The sequence below is a fragment of the Drosophila yakuba genome, chromosome 3L, assembly GCF_016746365.2.
Source record: "Drosophila yakuba strain Tai18E2 chromosome 3L, Prin_Dyak_Tai18E2_2.1, whole genome shotgun sequence".
NCBI lineage: Eukaryota > Metazoa > Arthropoda > Insecta > Diptera > Drosophilidae > Drosophila > Drosophila yakuba.
In genome coordinates this window covers 11,597,878-11,609,955 of record NC_052529.2, presented here as the reverse complement: position 1 = coordinate 11,609,955, position 12,078 = coordinate 11,597,878, and the positions used below count along the sequence as shown (strand labels likewise).

The 12,078-nt window shown below is 37.9% G+C and overlaps 1 protein-coding gene across 1 annotated transcript; it reads right to left on the bottom strand.

The window, feature by feature from the left end:
• Positions 1-1,171: 1,171 nt before the first annotated feature.
• Positions 1,172-11,181, bottom strand: LOC6533713 (protein charybde). The gene is made up of 4 exons (XM_002094382.4): positions 10,096-11,181; positions 3,917-4,559; positions 3,699-3,809; positions 1,172-3,635 (listed from the first exon to the last, which is right to left on the bottom strand). Exons 1-4 carry the CDS (start codon positions 10,160-10,162, stop codon positions 3,557-3,559), a joined length of 900 nt encoding a protein of 299 aa, XP_002094418.1. The 5' UTR covers positions 10,163-11,181; the 3' UTR covers positions 1,172-3,556.
• Between the last annotated feature and the right edge of the window lie 897 nt (positions 11,182-12,078).

Below are 12,078 nucleotides of genomic sequence, written 5' to 3'. Positions count from 1 at the left end.
ACTACAACACACTTCTCTCAACGGTATTTAGAACAATTTTCATTCCCTTGAATATTATTTTGTTAAGTTGTTGATCAAACAAGCGCAGATTTGAACTGGACAAAATTCGGGAGGGAATCGGACTCTAGGAGTTCTCATAACTGATACTGATTGAGCGTGGCCGCCAATGAAAGCAGATTCTGAAACTCGAACTTAAAAATTGAAAAATGATAATGAAATCTGGCTCAGATTGCATATGGTGGGATAATCGTTTGAATTTAACTTCCTTTCGATAATCAAAGATGCCATACTGATTTCGGTCGCAATTGGAATGCAGATATAATTTAAATTTGGGTCCGGGTGCTGTCTAGTATTGTAGGTTAGAGTTATTTGCTTTCGATTTCATTTGAGGCGATCGTTTAATTGATTTGTAATTTGATTCTTGAATGCATTAATTGGTTCCCTTAAACAACACACACACATACATTGAAAATATACATTAGTACTGCCGTAGTAGTAGTCATAATATTTGCCTTAGTCGGTAACTTTGTAGTCTGTAATAGAATGTGTAAAAATTCTACAATATATATAGATATATCCATCTATTTTACATTCATATATAGAACTTTTCGCATAACCCTTGCATAAATACATATTCATATCCGCTTGCCTATGGGCTTGATACTTCGCTTTTGTTTTTGGTTTATCATTATTGTTTACAAAATACTTTGAGGAGCACTGGACAGATCTAAGATTCATTTCTTCTTTGTATCTCTATACAGTTTACACTTATCCATGGAAAACGTAACAGAAAAATCCTCCGAAAACTGGAGATAGTTTCACTACTTCAAAATACAATATTCGTTATTTGATTTCAAAAAAAAGCTCAAGAAAACCACACAGAAAGCGTTGCGAATTCTACAATCTTACAAAGCTGGCAACATTGCGAAGAAAAACTGTAACCAATTATCATGGAAAACTGTTCGGCAAATGATATTGAAAATTCTACAAATCAAATTCGTCTACAACTACTTGGTTAATAATTTCGTAAATGGAACAAAAGTAAATCATTTCAATATTTCGTTCATGCTTTAGGCAAATTAAATTGTATTTAATATTACTTTGTTTATTATTAAATAGATCACATTCATGGTTCTATTTCTTCACTTGCTTTGTTTATGTTCACATTTAGTTAGTTAATAAGGTATATTTAGAGATTTTGTTTTCTTCCCATTTATTGCTGCTACGGTGGCCCTATTTACATACACTATATATCTATATATCTAAATATATGCATATAGCATATGCTCATGTGTGTGAGTGTGTTTAGTGATCGAATGGAGATGGAAACGTCGATACTTGAGTTTGAGATGGCTAAAACATTTATTATTCGTTAGGGGGCTCTTTACTCTTGGCCTTTACACCTGGTTTAGCCTAAATAAGTTTAAAGCAAGTTTTTAATACCTAAATTGTATTTCCTTTTGTGTAATTTTCCTTCCGCTCTATCGTTTATCATATAATGAGTTCTTCATCTTATTAGTCGAGATCTTTGTGGGATTGATTATTGATGGAAAAAGTATTTGTTAGTTAAAATTATATTATTGCAAATGTTTTTTTGTATTTCTTGGTTTTATAAATAAATTCTTGTTAGCCACTGTGTGTTTGTGTGTGTGTGTTTGTGTAGGTTATGCACGAATAAAATCTACAATTAACATTTCGAATACTTGGGATTGGTTGTATTTTTTTGTGGCTTATGTGAGAGCATTATTTGCTTTATCTGTTATTTTCAACAGATTTTGTTAATTTTGCTTTGCTTTACAATTTCACTTCATGGTTTTGTTATTCTACGCTAAAAAATATTTTAAAATTTATTAACACAGATGACTTTATATTTTCCGAAAGTTTTTGCTTCTGCCTCTTCACAATAGTTACCCATTTTTTTAATAATTTTTTCGCTCCTTTTTATAAATAATTTTACTGCTTAGATCTTTCGTTAATCAAAACAATTTGTTTGCCAACTACCTAGCCAAAATGCATTCATTCGTGTATATAAGTTAAATATTATAACCCTTTCTATCGATAATCATCGTCTTTCTCATCAAATTTGTTTGTCATATCGTGTTGTTATTGTTGGTTGGTTGTTTTCATTTGTTTGTTGTTAACTAATCTACAGATAAACACACAGCTACGCACATCGAATGAAATCTGCTGGATTTTAGTTTAGTTTCGCTTGTTGTTGTTTTCGTTTTGCTTGTTTAATATTAAAATCTTACATTAGAAACACATCAAATATTAGAATTATATTTTTCATATATATCTATATATGTATATATTGTATTCAGCCACTCGGCTACATTTTCCTCGCAAAGTTTGGAACTCTGCACAAAAACAAGAAAATAATTATAATCAATTAAAATAATAATACAGAGCTTAATCATAAATAGGTGGAAATATTTTGAGAATTGTTTGAATCTATTTTACTAGCAATAATTTTGTGTTTTCTGTAAGATTACTGGGAACCGACTTGTCAAAGGTCGGAACTAAAACAAAATTTCGAAATAATTTCCATGGTATTCAAATTTTTTGCAATTGATTTCTTAATGTATGTGAGTGTATTCGTGAGTGTGTATGCGTTTATCAATATTCATAATTATTATATAATATCACATCAACTTTGTTTTTATATTTGTTATTATTAACTTTCATCTTTCTGCTTCGATTGATCGATTCTGATTCTTATTGTTTGCTCTCATATATATAGAAAATTTGTTGGATTTCTTTTTCTCAATACAGTATATAGATGTATGTATGTTTGCATGCATTTAGAAGTAATAGCCTAATTGAATCGTGACAAACGACATGTGCCATACATTATGCACTGAAGTTATACATAATATATTAGCTACATTTGATTCCTGGATTATGATGATGATACAAGGTGATGGTGTACACACATCCATACATACAAATTGGGATAATACTCTATACTTCCATCCGGGGGTTTTGCCTTTTGTATTCAATTTAAAACGGATCACCGACAACCGTTCACTGAGTGAAGTTTTCTTCTGCTTGTCTGCCTTAACGTTTTACAATATTTTGAATATTCCTTATGGTTTTTTGTGTTCTCCTCACTCTATCCTCATTTTCAATACTTCTTTTTTTTGCGATTTTTTTCGTTTTTCAAAAAGTACCTTTTTTGTTTAAGCCAAAAAGTCAGTCCAATAAGAGTTTTGAGTTGCCTGCAACTGCAGTTGATTTGTTTTCGTTTTGGTTTTTTTGGTTTTGTTTTAGAGCTTAGGTTCCAAAATAATTGTTTTTGCTTTAGCGTTGAGTTGATTTGTTATTTGCAGGAGTAAGTTGATAGTTTGTGGTCCAAAAGTTTGCCTCTAGGGTTCAACATCATCTCTCTATATTCCATAATGAAGATCATGAATCTTGGCTATTGCGACGAAGGAGGCACAACCAATAGATGTTGGTATTGCGATTGCTGCTGTTACTGTTGTTGTTCGGAGGGATTGAGTTCTGAGCAGCCCAGCGATTCTGGTTCGCACTCCATGCCGCTCCTCCGTCAAGCGACTCACTCGGATGAGTAGAGCTTTTTCTTGGTCAGCGTGAAATCGGGACTGATGTTGATGGTATTGCTACGAGTAAGGTTTCTGCAGGAGATTGAAATCTATTTAGTATTGCTGTTCTACCGAACTTTACTTGAAGGCACTCACTTTATAAACTGCGGCACCAAGGAGCTCCAGCCGCTCTTGTCCTGCCTCAACGTCAAGTACAACTCGAAGATGGACACCGTGTCCGGATCCACCTTAAAGTATGCAATGCGCCTGTAAGGAAAAGAGAATATATTTTAATACAAGGGGTTCCATACTTGAATTTGTTTACATGCTATAAACTACAATAAGTTGTAAGTCCACACATCAGCAACACTCACTTGACTTTGTTGGGCTCGCTCTCGAACTCAATGAAGAGCGTACAGGCCCGCTCGCCGCATGGTTCCCGCTCCGACATCCGGATGATCTCGGCGGCAATGCGCTGCGTGAGGTCGTTGGGCAGCGTGACCTCGGTGCAGGCCAGGTGGCGTCGCTTGGCGTCCCGTAGCTGGGCCTGCAGTTGCTGCGACAGTTCCCGCACCGCGGTGGCGCTCACATCGTCCAGGTTGTCGGCGGCCCCAAATCGAGCGCCGGCTGTCGACTGCAGCGGCGATGCGGGCAGTGGGTGGTGCTGCTGGGCGGTACTGGACAGCACGTTGGTCATGTAGGCGTGATGATAGGCGGCTGCACTGCCTCCGGTTAGGGGCGCCTCAAAGCTGGCCGCGGCCACCGGCGACGTGGCCTGCTTGGGAGTGGTCATTCCGACGGATCCTCCGCCCGCCAACGGACCACCGCCCCCTGCCGACGGAGGCGTGGCCGGTGGGCGGGTGTTGAGCGCCTGGTGCTGCCGCATGTGGAGCACAGAGGCTGGATGGCCATCTACCACGTCGACGTCCAGAATGCCTTCTCCGGCGGCTGTATTTCCGTTCACGCCCGCGTTCAGCTCCTCCTCCTCCTCCAGCGGCGCCGTTGCAGCTTGCCAGTCTAAAACAAAAGACAAAAAGACATTAGTTAAGATCCAAGTGGAACATTTTGATTTAATTATTTTAAGAAAGACATTACTTTTTGATTTTTTGATAGTCAAAGTTATAAGTGTTATATTTGGCTAAGCCTTTTAAGCGCTCTAGGTAATCTAATCAAATTAGCACAGATGCGAAACAGTTTTCATCACTGTATGCGGAAACCGGCTGGGAAAGTTCGAGTTACGGAAGTTCAACTGTAGTTTGGATGGCCCATCGACCGGCAAAAGAGTTCCATGTGGGAATGGAAGCGAAAAAAATCAGCTGATGTCTGCAAATCGGGATCCACACTCACGTTCCACTCTTGGTGGAATCGGAAAGAGTGCTGTGCGCAGACTCCGCTTCCAGGGAGCGGCGGCGGGGGGCGTGGTGGGGACGGGGGAAATCACCTGGCAACAACAGCTGGAAAATCAGCCGTTTCCCATTTCCAGCTGACGCTCACTCTCTCTGTCTTGCTCTCTCCCTGCCTCTCTCTTTTTGGGTCCCAAGTCAGCAGTTTATTTCCCCCTCACATCCACCCTCGAACGGCTTCCACTCTGCGCTACTGGCTTTTATATCTTTTGCTGTTACTTTATTACCCGACAGAACGGACGATAAAAAGCGAAGCTAAACTCCTCTCAAAAACTCAACTCTACCGAGCTGGGAATTAAATGGTACAGTGTGGCAAATTGCTTGGAACATGTCTCTAATGTAAATGAAATGGTATATTTCTTAGCCATAAATTCTTTAATATGTACAAACATGTAAATAAGTATGCCATTCATTTTACTGCTTTGAGAAGCTTAAATAGTAAAGGGTGCGGTGCACTGTGTATACATAGTACATTTTATATATGTAGAATGGCAATATTTATGTTCTATAAAGGTAATAATACCTTCCTGTGAAATGAAGTTATGTGCTATAATGTGCCTTTGGAAGATGTTGCAAAAAAGTATTTAATAATTAATATTATTAATTTTAATTATTAATATCTTTTGATTCATATTGAATTTTTGATTTCCTTCGGTGCAAAATTGGCCCAGCAACAACTTCTTACTCCTTTCGCGAAACTTTGTGCGCACAATGTGTGAGAGGCAGTGCAGCGAGTACAAATTAACTACTTGGCTTGTCTCGACAGCGTCTTGTAATTAGCGCGGAAACTCTTTAAAGGGGGTATTCCTCTCCCTTTGCCCCACCCCCTGACATCCTATTCAAGCAAGTCTCCCCATGCCACCCACTGTATAATCATTACAACGTCGCTGAATGGACAATTTGCTCTCGTTAGCTTTGCATGTCTCTCTCTGTCTTCCCTTCCTTCTCTACCCCTCTCTTTCTCACGCTTGCTGTTTTGTTACCCCCTGAATCTTCTGGTGTCTTCCATCTCGCTCTGGCTCCCTGGCACACCCGCGTAATTAAGAAATTAACGGCACATGTTTGCGGCTCTGCATGTGTCCACATGTGTGTGTCTCCCTTTTGCTCCACCACCATCTCGATATACCCATCTCGCTCCCACTGCGTATGTGTTATTGGATTTTGTCAAGTGCCGTTGTCTCCACAAAAGGGTTTGTACAAAGTCAAAAAAGCGAAAGCCAAAAAGAACCAAATGAATAATAATAAAAAAAAACAGACAACGACCACACACTTTATTACAAGGCACACAAACAAATGTGAGCGCTGTATTTATGGATGCATGGATACACTTTGGCCACAGCTGCGAGCAAATTAGTAGCTGTAAAAAGCGAGTCATTAATGAATAAAATCTTGTTATCTTAACGAACCAATAAAAGGATTACTATAAATTGCACCAATTGCATAAATTTTAAAGGTAATTTGAGATATGCGATATTTAAACATTATTACTTGGTTTAAATCACACGAACTAAATTTATGGACATATTTTTATATTATTACATATTTATGTACAAATGAGATTACAAATTGTTTTTGTAACCGCCGTATGTACATACATATGTTCGTAAATTGAACCTATGTAGTACATACATACATATGTACATCTATACAAATGTAGAAGCATGCATCTTGTGGGTGGTGTTTTTGCATTTGTATGCATATTTGGATTCGGCCGAGAGATGGGCATATTGATATTGATGCACAGACATCTCCCTGCTCTCTCTTTCTGCCACCCTCAACCTTCATCTATGTATGTACATATGTACATACATATATACATATGTATGTATCTCTATCTTACTTGCCGCAGCAATCTGAAGCCTTTGCGGTTGTGTATTTTGTGCATTCGGAATCAACAAGAACAACAACTACCAACACAAGAATGTATAACAATACCTGCGAAAAGAAGAAGCAGCAACGCAGCATCACCCCATACAAGTTAACGGTACACCACAAACATGACCGTTCGTGTTCTCTTGTGTTTCCCAGTTGCTGTACAGCTGAGGCGAGTGAATGAGACGCACAGAGCTGGCGAAGAGGCGGTGGGAAAGGGATAGGAAGGGTGGGTGATAGGTGAGCTTCGGGCTTATTACTTGGCTCTCTTAATGCGTGACGTCGCTTGGCCTTGAGATTCAATTTTCGTGCACTTCGGTATGCCAATCATGTTCGTACAGTGGATACGGCCTAGCAGGAACCAATGATTGGTTCATATCGAAAAAACCTTTTTCTTTAAAGAAAAAGGAAAACTTATGAGTTTGTAAAACAATGTTCAGTTTGCTATGTTCATTGTTACAAAATAAGTGTTTACTGTAGCTTGTAATTACTGTAAACCCTGAGAACTGATAATTCTGACGCTTTTATTTTTAGATCATTCACTTAATTACCGAAGTAAACCGCCAGTACTCTTATCAATGTCGATTGTTCAGTTCCATTCTATTTTGGATCTTCAATAAAACGGCGCTAATCGAGTTAAATTGGTCGTAAGACAGTCCATGAACCGAGCTTCATATGTATGTATTTATGTATGATTGTTGCTATCTACATATGTACATGTGTATGTTAGTTTTTTTTTGAATCAATAAGCAGGTTATAAATAATTCATTGCGACCAATTTTGGAAGTCATTCGCATTTGGCCCCTAACGGAAATCTTTGGAAATTGCTTCGAATATAAATTCGACGAACCCACGCATGGGGTTAATAAATATTATATCAACTTCTTGATAACCCCTTTTTTGCAACGCCCAACAGGAGAAACATTTTAAAAGGAATTAAGTCGCCATGGAGCTATAGACATAATATTAACTTATTATATGTATCTAATTATCGCCTGAAAATGTTGCCTATCACAATCCTATTTTAAATGCAAACCTTTTGATTTAAAATGGTAGCATAAAAAAAATGTTAATAACCAAATGTTATTTAACGGAACAGAAGTATGTATGTAAGTACGGAAATGCATGGATAATTTAAGAACCCTTAGATGGAATAGGATACGATTAAAAATTTGAACAAATTAATAAGCAAAATTATGTATTTACATATGGTTTATTTAGTAGTCATAAGAAAAAAAGTGCTTTGAAGACTTCTAATATTATTTGTAACACAGCAGTAAATATTCTTGATGGAAAATGAATAATGGCCATGTGAGTGTTGGTGAGGCTGCCTGGTCGTATGTCCTTCGAAAATAAAATTGCATGCGCTCAGTCAGTCATGAAATTAAATTGACTGCAAATACATACGTTGCCAGGGGCGTAAGGGGGCGTGGCAGGAGGGCGGCGCAGAGGCGGAGGTTTTGTGGGGTCTGCAGAGCTTTTTCAGCGCGTTGCAAGCAGAACAACACGGTGGAAATGTAACCAATACGGACTCTCAGCTTTTTTCACGCCAAATCTGTCCGTTCCAGGCCATTAAGTCTTTTGATTGGAAAAAGTGTTTCATATATTTATCTATTTTTAATAAAAATGTAGCACTGAAACATGTAGTTATCTAATAAAAGCCGACTGAGCCACAATTTTCCTAGTATATGAATATTTATTGTTCAAAAATCAAGTTAATCCGGTTGAATAACCCCTAAATTCTACCACCTTATCGTTGATAACTACTTTCGAAAACTTGTTATTGGCAAACTTTTCGATTTCCATTAAGATGCACAATGAAATTTTCATTCACGCTAAAATAGGCAACACTGTGGCCAACGGTAAATTTGCGTCAGTGTATGTGCGAGGCGACATGTTGTTGCATGTCGCGCTACCACCGCCGCTTGTTCTGTTCCGTTGTGTTGTGCTCGCCTCCGGGTGATTTTACATATTTCGCTGTTTTTTGGCTTACGTGCTACGTGGCTATATGGCCGTGTGCACATGGAATCCCTTCCTGCTGCTGCTCAGGAGGTGGTACCACCACCCGTCTAATTTGCCCAACTCAACTGCTCCTTGCTCTGTGCGGCGGTGCAAAGTTTAAAGTGACAGGATTAACAGGATGTTGCATAATCCGCCCGCCAGACACATGAACAGGATATGCCGGCCGGGCTTCGGACAGGAACAGAGTGCACAATGCATAATGCGAACTTTACATATTTGCAACCCCCGAAAAAAGGGCACCTTCATTGAGATGCAAAAATGCAGGCACTTTTTGGGCCAGAAAATTGTGGTACTCATTTTACAGAACCATTTTGGTTCCTTTTAATCAGTCGATTAAAATGAAAATCTACTTAAAGCCACCAGCACTACCATTTGAAATGCATAGAGCAATCTTTAGAAATTTTCCATTGGCTGGGCAAACTCTTGAATAAATGAATTTTATAAACCCTGGAAAATTTGCTAAAGACATCAAATGAAATGTTACCGTACGCTATAAAATTAATTGAATCAAAAAAAGAGAGAACAAAATAATGGGCCATAAACATGAAATATAAAAATGTTCGTGGCACATTAAAATATCCGAAATGTGCCTTAATTGAGAATTCTTGTAGATTTGTAAGTTCACAAGGTGAACAGCGACCTTAAATTTAGTTTTAGTGCGCGGCATTGCTTTAAAATTAATCAAGCGGAATAACAACAAGCAGTAAATTTTTAAAATCATTTATGTTGTTATGGTTGTGCTGCACTTCATATTAATATTTCCCAATCAAAAATGCTCTTTGATTTGGCAATTCGGGCAAGCACTTAATAAACTTAACAGGAAGCTTTTTTCTTTAAACAAATTTGGTACTTATTTATGTGTGGATTCTGCTATACAAAAAAACACTAAAACAACACACTGTTTATAATATTGCAATAATTTTATGTTCCCTTACTTAGAAATTTTCCTACGTTTCAATATGTTTCCACCGAAAAATATTTTCCAAATTATTGTACACCTTCTTGAGCTGGAAATCTATACACAGCATGTAAATTAACTAAATATTGAACTAATTTCTTAAGCACTTGGGTAAATGAATATTCGAAACGAGCATTTTCTTCACGCACAAAATTGTAAAAACCATAATATTAACTTAAAAAAACTAGAAATAAGACAGAAAGATCAGAAGTTCATGTTCACTTTTGATATGAAATCTTTTCAAAAAGCTTCTCCAATAAGTTAAAACATTCTAGATAGATTTACTTTGTGAACTTACCTTTAATTTTATTAACACCGAATTTTCCCTGAATGTGATTTTGTACTGAGAGCACTTCCATCTTCATAGAGTCGCGTTGCAACTGCTATTTTGTGTGTTTTCAGCCGATTGTTGGATTTATATTGAAAGTCTGCCGACTGTCGACTGCCGCCTGATGCGATTATATAGACTTTTGATCTGGGCCGACGACTTTCGATGCGTTTAATATATTGCGTGGGTGTGAATAGTTGTAGTTTAACGTACGTATAGAAATGCACTTTAATCACAAGAATTTGATTTTACTTCGCGTGTGGTTGGGTGTTTTATTGTGGTGTATTACTTTGTTGTGTGTGTGTGTGTTTGTGGTGGAGAGTTCGATTTTCCAGCGACAGCGTTTTAACAAACAATTGGAAAAGTATCAACAACTAAATTTGTTATTCTAGTTAAACATCTCAATTCAATACATGCTAAAAAATCAACGCAAATTTGCCGCCCCGTTCAGCTCTCTCTCGCTTTTTCCTTCTTTCGCTTCTGTGGGTTTAGCTTCCCTTTTCTATCTCGCTCTGTCTGGTTTCCTTAATAAATTTAAGCACAGCACATGGTTTTGATTTAATTCAAGACGTTCTTGTTGTTTGGACAGAGATTTTAATTTCGTATTTATCTTTTCTTTGCTTTGCTACATATGGCGGAGTTTCAAGTGCTGATGGCTGCGTTTCGTTTGTAGAAGTATTCTGTTCTGGTTTTCCGATTTTCTGGATCTACTTCTTCATCTTCTTTCTGCCCTTTATGTGCGCCGATGTGCTGTGTTTGGCGGCCGCGTTTCGACTGCGGTTTTTTTCAGAAGTTCGTGTGAAGCGTACTAAAAAATTTTCACTCAGCGCTCGCTCAGCTGTGGCTCCTCTGTTTCTGTTACTGTTTCTGTCTCTGTTTGTGTGGGTGCGAGAGCGGCGCGGCGAGAGAGCTTGGAAAATGGCTGAATCAGAAGAAGAAGAGGACGATGAAAAACTGGACTGCGGCAACGGCAACGGCAACAACTTCGATAACGGGACACGCTGGCGCTGGAGAGCTGAGCTGAGCGGAGCGGAGCAGTTTTCCAAACAGTTTTCCAAAGCTACTATCCGGCCGGCTCGCGTGCTGCTGCTTTTATACCAATTTTCCACACCGGCTGCGCTGCCGGCGTCGCAGCTTTTCATTTTCCTTTTCCTTGGCCGTGAACTCTCTCTTGAGCGGCTTTGCACTCTTTTGCCACCAGCTGCGGCCGGCGATCATGTGTTGCCATCAGCTGTTGTTGACGACACTTAAGAGCAGTTGAGTGGCTCGCTCTCTTGAGTGTTTCTCTTTTGGTGCTGGAGAACTCTTGAGTCGAGAGAAAACTAGCTGTCTCTTTGAGCACATTTCTGCACAAATAATTGTTGAAGCCTATAATCCATTGTTAATTCTCTCTATTGCTAACTATGTATCTATTTGTGTAAGCTACTAATATTTGTTTTTAAGTTTAAGAATCTGAAACTTCTTTGGTCTTGAGAAAATTTTTAACATATGCTTTATTTTGAAACAAAACAAAATTTAGTTAAATTTATAAATGAAAATATATTCTATCTTTTTGTTATTTTATATTTAGAAAAACAAAAACTTTGTTAGTTTTTTGTTCGAATTGAAAAAGGAACACAGAAAATTCAAAGTCATTTGATGACATGGAATATATTTCTAAGATACTTTTTACAAAAAAGTTTGTCTTGTTGCTTTGGAACCCAAGTATCTAAATATTAGTATAGCGTTCTCCAAAGAAAATCGCAAATTGCGAAAGAAAAACCTGGAGGCGGTTTTCCGTAATTTGGCATTTTAGTTTGTTTCTTTTTTTTATTAGAATCTCGTAACAAAATTTATGGTGTTTAGGCACAGAATGGTATTCATACATATGTACATATGTAGATGAATATACATATGTACATTTGTACATACATATATGGTAAATACATATGCTCGTATATCTGGCCTTTACCG